This window comes from Staurois parvus, unplaced genomic scaffold, assembly GCF_062004578.1.
Source record: "Staurois parvus isolate SC_StPar_1 unplaced genomic scaffold, SC_StPar_1.0 ptg000706l, whole genome shotgun sequence".
Classification (NCBI taxonomy): Eukaryota; Metazoa; Chordata; class Amphibia; order Anura; family Ranidae; genus Staurois; species Staurois parvus.
Window position 1 is genome coordinate 2,165,759 of NW_028318502.1, and position 6,000 is coordinate 2,171,758.

The following is a 6,000-nucleotide window of genomic DNA, read 5'->3' on the forward strand; positions in this document are numbered from 1 at the left end:
ACGGTATCTCTAGCGATCCACAGGACAGAATTCCCCAAGGCGCGGGGTCTAAGTCCCAGTCTGCTTGTTCACCAGGGCCCCTGATGGTGGGGATGGACTTGGAGCAGACAGTGTCCAGGACACGGCCCCTGAGTGCATCCGCCTGTGGTAGAGGGAACTGCCAGAGGTATGTACTGGAAGAGAGCCTGATGTGAAGAGGTGGATATACCTGAGCAGTGACCGGATCCGTGCCGGATGGATGGTAAGGTACTGTAGCATAGTCAGATGGGCCGGGTCAATAACAGTGGAGACAGCACGGTACAAAGCAGCGGACAGAGAGTAGTCGGGTCACACACCAGGTTCAGCAACAGGAGGTCAGATAATCAGTGGTATGCAGGAGAGTAGTCATACGAGCCAGGGGTCAGAACAGGAGATGATCAGAAAAGGTCAGGATCAAGCAGGGTTGCCAAGAAGGTAAATCAGCAGGAGCAACAAGCAGGAACAGGATAATAAAGACCATACGGCAACTTGAGTCTGTGCAGGGATGGTTTAAATAGTGCGCCCTGCACTGTCATTGGTGCCAGGCGCGCATCCGCGATCGCACATGCGCTGCCGCCGCCGCCGCCACCGCCACAGCTGCCTAGGTCCTAGTGCCCGCCGGTTAGAGTGCATCGGCGTTCTGCGCATGCGCAGACCCGTGCGATGCCGCGATTGGTGACAGTGCCTCTGCCCGATAAGCCCAGGCCTTGCCCATTATAAGAAATTGAGAAAGTCATGGCCAGGTGTGATGAGATGTATCGGAGTGAAGCATTGTGACATCTTCACATTAACCCAGAAGTGACTGGTTGGAGCATGCCCAGTAAGGTAATGCTGATCCCCAGGCCTTATGATGGTATTCCTTTGTATATTTGAGCTGAAGAGCTGTGTTAAAAACCTTACTCTTGGTGTTGTGTTAAAAACCAAGTAAAGAGGAAGTGGAGGTGGATGAGACATTTAGAGATAATATCAAAATCATCCCTTGGAAAGGGAAATGCGCATGCTGACCTGTGAAGCCATTGCACAGAGCAGGTAAGTATGACATTTTTGTTTTCTAAAAAAGCTGAACGTTTATACCAACTTTAATGCTATGTGTTGTAGATTCTGTAGAATAAGAATAATCTAGTATAAACTGATAATAAAAACAATATCTGCACATGAAGAACACAATGCTCATTAGAAAAAAAGTAAAATATTAAATTAATTAAAATAAATTAATTCAATAAATTAATATGTCTGTGGAGGTCTGGCATAGGTAGTGTATCAAGACTTCCCAGGAGAGGAGTGTGGAGGGTGTGACAGAGGGAGGTATGTACAGGAGAGGAGTGCGGAGGGTATGACAGAGGGCAGTATGTACAGGAGAGGAGTGCGGAGGGTATGACAGAGGGCGGTATGTACAGGAGAGGAGTGTGGGAGGTATGACAGTGGGCGGTATGTACAGGAGAGGAGTGCGGAGGGTGTGACAGAGGATGGTATGTACAGGAGAGGAGTGTGGAGGGTGTGACAGAGGACAGTATGTACAGGAGAGGAGTGTGGAGGGTATGACAGAGGGCGGTATGTACAGGAGAGGAGTGTGGGAGGTATGACAGTGGGCGGTATGTACAGGAGAGGAGTGCGGAGGGTGTGACAGAGGGCAGTATGCACAGGAGAGGAGTGTGGAGTGTATGACAGAGGGCAGTATGTACAGGAGAGGAGTGTGGGAGGTATGACAGTGGGTGGTATGTACAGGAGAGGAGTGTGGAGGGTGTGGCAGAGGGCGGTATGTACAGGAGAGGAGTGCAGAGGGTGTGACAGAGGGCGGTATGTACAGGAGAGGAGTGTGGAGGGTATGACAGAGGGCGGTATGTACAGGAGAGGAGTGCGGAGGGTGTGACAGAGGGCGGTATGTACAGGAGAGGAGTGTGGAGGTATGACAGAGGGCAGTATGTACAGGATGGGAGTAAGGAGGGTGTGACAGAGGGCGGTATGTACAGGAGAGGAGTGTGGAGGGTGTGACAGAAGGCAGTATGTACAGGAGAGGAGTGTGGAGGGTATGACAGAGGGCAGTATGTACAGGAGAGGAGTGTGGAGGGTGTGACAGAGGGCGGTATGTACATGAGAGGAGTGAGGAGGTATGACAGAGGGCAGTATGTACAGGAGAGGAGTGTGGAGGGTATGACAGAGGGCAGTGTGTACAGGAGAGAAGTGTGGAGGGTATGACAGAGGGCGGTATGTACAGGAGAGGAGTGTGGAGGGTATGACAGAGGGCGGTATGTACAGGAGAGGAGTGTGGAGGGTATGACAGAGGGCAGTATGTACAGGAGAGGAGTGTGGAGGGTATGACAGAGGGCAGTATGTACAGGAGAGGAGTGTGGGAGGTATGACAGTGGGCGGTATGTACAGGAGAGGAGTGTGGAGGGTGTGACAGAGGGCGGTATGTACAGGAGAGGAGTGTGGAGGGTATGACAGAGGGCGAAATGTACAGGAGAGGAGTGCGGAGGGTGTGACAGAGGGCGGTATGTACAGGAGAGGAGTGTGGAGGTATGACAGAGGGCAGTATGTACAGGATGGGAGTAAGGAGGGTGTGACAGAGGGCGGTATGTACAGGAGAGGAGTGTGGAGGGTGTGACAGAGGGCAGTATGTACAGGAGAGGAGTGTGGAGGGTTTGACAGAGGGCAGTATGTACAGGAGAGGAGTGTGGAGGGTGTGACAGAGGGCGGTATGTACATGAGAGGAGTGAGGAGGTATGACAGAGGGCAGTATGTACAGGAGAGGAGTGTGGAGGGTATGACAGAGGGTAGTGTGTACAGGAGAGAAGTGTGGAGGGTATGACAGAGGGCAGTATGTACAGGAGAGGAGTGTGGAGGGTATGACAGAGGGCGGTATGTACAGGAGAGGAGTGTGGAGGGTATGACAGAGGGCGGTATGTACAGGAGATGAGTGTGGAGGGTATGACAGAGGACAGTATGTACAGGAGAGGAGTGTGGAGGGTATGAGAGAGGGCAGTTGTACAGGAGAGGAGTGTGGAGGATGTGACAGAGGGCAGTATGTACAGGAGAGGAGTGTGGCGGGTATGACAGAGGGCAGTATGTACAGGAGAGGAGTGTGGAGGGTATGACAGAGGGCAGTATGTACAGGAAAGGAGTGTGGAGGGTATGACAGAGGGCAGTATTTACAGAAGAGGAGTGTGGAGGGTATGACAGAGGGCAGTATGTACAGGGGAGGAGTGTGGAGGGTATGACAGAGGGCAGTATGTACAGGAGAGGAGTTTATTACGGTGTACAATATGAGCAGGAAAGCAGAGAGTAGAATTTGATGGAAGTAGCAGTGGATGAAATGCAGAGCCAATTTTACTGTTAGAATTGAAGAAGCAGAAGAGAATTTGGAGGGAAGTATAATTGACTGTAGGAAGGAGAATTGCCCGGAGTGCAGGTGGCATGCCAGGACGGGAGGTGAAGTTCTGCTCTGCAATGAAAGCACTGATGTGGTCTTCCATATACTGACATCTGTGACCATTTTGTTGACAAACACAGCTAAGTCGTCAATGTAGAGCACATGATGATGGGAGGAGTTATCATGGTATTACGCATTTGTGGATTTCTGTAGTAAAGGCAGCCATGTTCCCAAATATCAGATAGCACTGGATCAAAGAATACATATGACTGCCCAGTATTGACATTACTTTCTTTTAAAACTTTATTGAGCAAACACACATTTTTTTTCCACCCTTCTCTGACATGTTTCACCCTTAGTTCTACAGACGGGGTGGTAGGGAGAAAGATCCTTACATACAGCACATAATCAAGATGCACAAAATCTTTAAAGAGACACACTCTGGATAAACATTTTGATCCTTGGTTTTTATTTTTTTTTATGTGTAAATTGTTGAACAGACTTATTCAGAAGAAAAAATAAATAAATATATATATATATATATATATATATATATATATATATATATATATATATATAGTGGTCCAGAATCATATATTTTATACGCATTATTATATATATATATATTATAATGCATATAAAATATATGATTCTGGACTACTGGACTATGTGAATTTGTCTATTAAAATAGCAAACTGTATATTTATTTATTTCAGGTACTTATATAGCGCTGTCAATTTACACAGCACTTTACATATATATTGTACATTCACATCAGTCCCTAACCCTCAAGGGGTGTACAATCTAAGGTCCCTAACTCACATTCATACATACACATACTAGGGCCAATTTAGAGAGGAGACAATTAACCTACCAGCATGTCTTTGGAGTGTGGGAGGAAACTGGAGTACCTGGAGGAAACCCATGCAGGCACAGGGAGAACATGCAGACTCCAGGCAGGAGGTGCCGTGGTTGGAATTTGAACCCATGACCCTAGTACTGCCAGGTGGAAGTGCTAACCATTTAGCCACTGTGCTGCCCTACATACATAAAGCAATTAGGAAACAACTATCAATAAAATACATCAACCCCCCTCCCTCCAATTTTAAAAACCAACCATTAGTTTATTATATTTAAAAACTGCCCAGAGAAACCAAACATTTGGGTGATTGCAGTTTTCCTGATCACTCAGCAGTGGGAGGGAGGGTGGGGGTTGCTGTCCACCTCACTTTGCTCATATAATTATCATATAATATAGCATAGGATGATAGTAATATAAACACCTAATATATACAACTTACTCTGTGCTGGAATCCATGTTGTTCAGATTTTTTTTTCTTCATGTACATCCAGTGTAGAGCATTGGTCAGAACAGATACAGCCCTGTGTGCATAGGAAGGTATAGATGTATAATCATGAAATAGAGGTGAAATATCTTTTACATCGGTACAAGGTTTTGTGGAAAGCTTATACATTGATTGAAAATATAGGTTTTTGAATGGGTTTGGGGAAAGGCACTGATAAACAAAAAGCCCATAATCTTCCATTATTGGGTCATTTAGGCAGCTGGAGAAGTTGACACCACGATCATAAATATTAGAGTTTATTTCTACATTTTGTGGCCACAGAAATATGAAGCTGCAGTTGATCGGTGAATAGTCCTCGGCATACACATTATTCACTTTACTCCATGATTGCGGGAAAATAAATGTGATCTTTTTTAAAACAGAGGGCAGATAAGAAACAAAATTATAAAAGTAGAGTGAGTAAGTTCCACACACTATGATGACGCTCGCTTCTGATTCAGTTATAATCCTCCTTACTTTTATATTATCTGCAATATTTGTAGTGATTCGAAGGGTATAATGTGTGCAGATTCCATGTTGGCTCATCATCTTACTCAGTTCTTGGGACTCATCATCACCGCTGCCATCCTTTGATGTTAGTATTCCAACCCAGTTCCACCCAAAATGCTGCAAAAGTTTTATAATAGCTGCAAAACGGACCGAATCATCTGGTGTCATACGGAAGAAAGCTGGGTACATTTTTTCATCGCTCAGACGACGGTCAGTGACTTGATAACTGATCTGGATAATATGTTGGGAAATATTTTAATGGGATGTTATTATTCAAACAATGAAACAGATCTCTTCATCAGATATATTTTTTGTTCTAATAAGAATAAGTAATTGACAGAATTTATATCCTAGAGATGTAAGTATATTACAGCACACGTCTACTCACCTTCTCCACCCTCACATCCAGCCCTTAATTCACCCACCAGATTTGCTCACTCTGGAGCTGCTGTAAAACAATAAAATCTTCCTGATATACTGTACACTGTATTTAATTTGGTTACATAGAACATACAACTTATCCATTCCATGCTTCTACCAGTCCAAGCCAATGTCTATATAATCCCCCTCAATTGCACAAAACAATCCCACAGTTCTGTTAGATATGGCACAAGGAATGCATGTAGGCCTTACATTAACCACTTCCAGTCCGGACACTTTCACCCCCTTCCAGTCCGGACGCTTTCACTCCCTTCCATTCTGGACACTTTCACCCCCTTCCACTCCGGACACTTTCACCCCCTTCCAGTCCGGACG

The 6,000-nt window shown here is 45.7% G+C and overlaps 1 protein-coding gene across 1 annotated transcript in view; it reads right to left on the reverse strand.

Annotated features, from left to right (window-relative positions):
• LOC149445862 (vomeronasal type-2 receptor 26-like) overlaps positions 1-5,433 on the reverse strand; it is a 63,138-nt gene extending 57,705 nt beyond the window's left edge. Inside the window, exon 1 of the mRNA XM_089653327.1 lies at positions 4,690-5,433. Within this exon, the coding sequence (XP_089509453.1) occupies positions 4,690-5,433 (744 nt within the window). The remainder of the gene's footprint in view (positions 1-4,689) is intronic.
• Between the last annotated feature and the right edge of the window lie 567 nt (positions 5,434-6,000).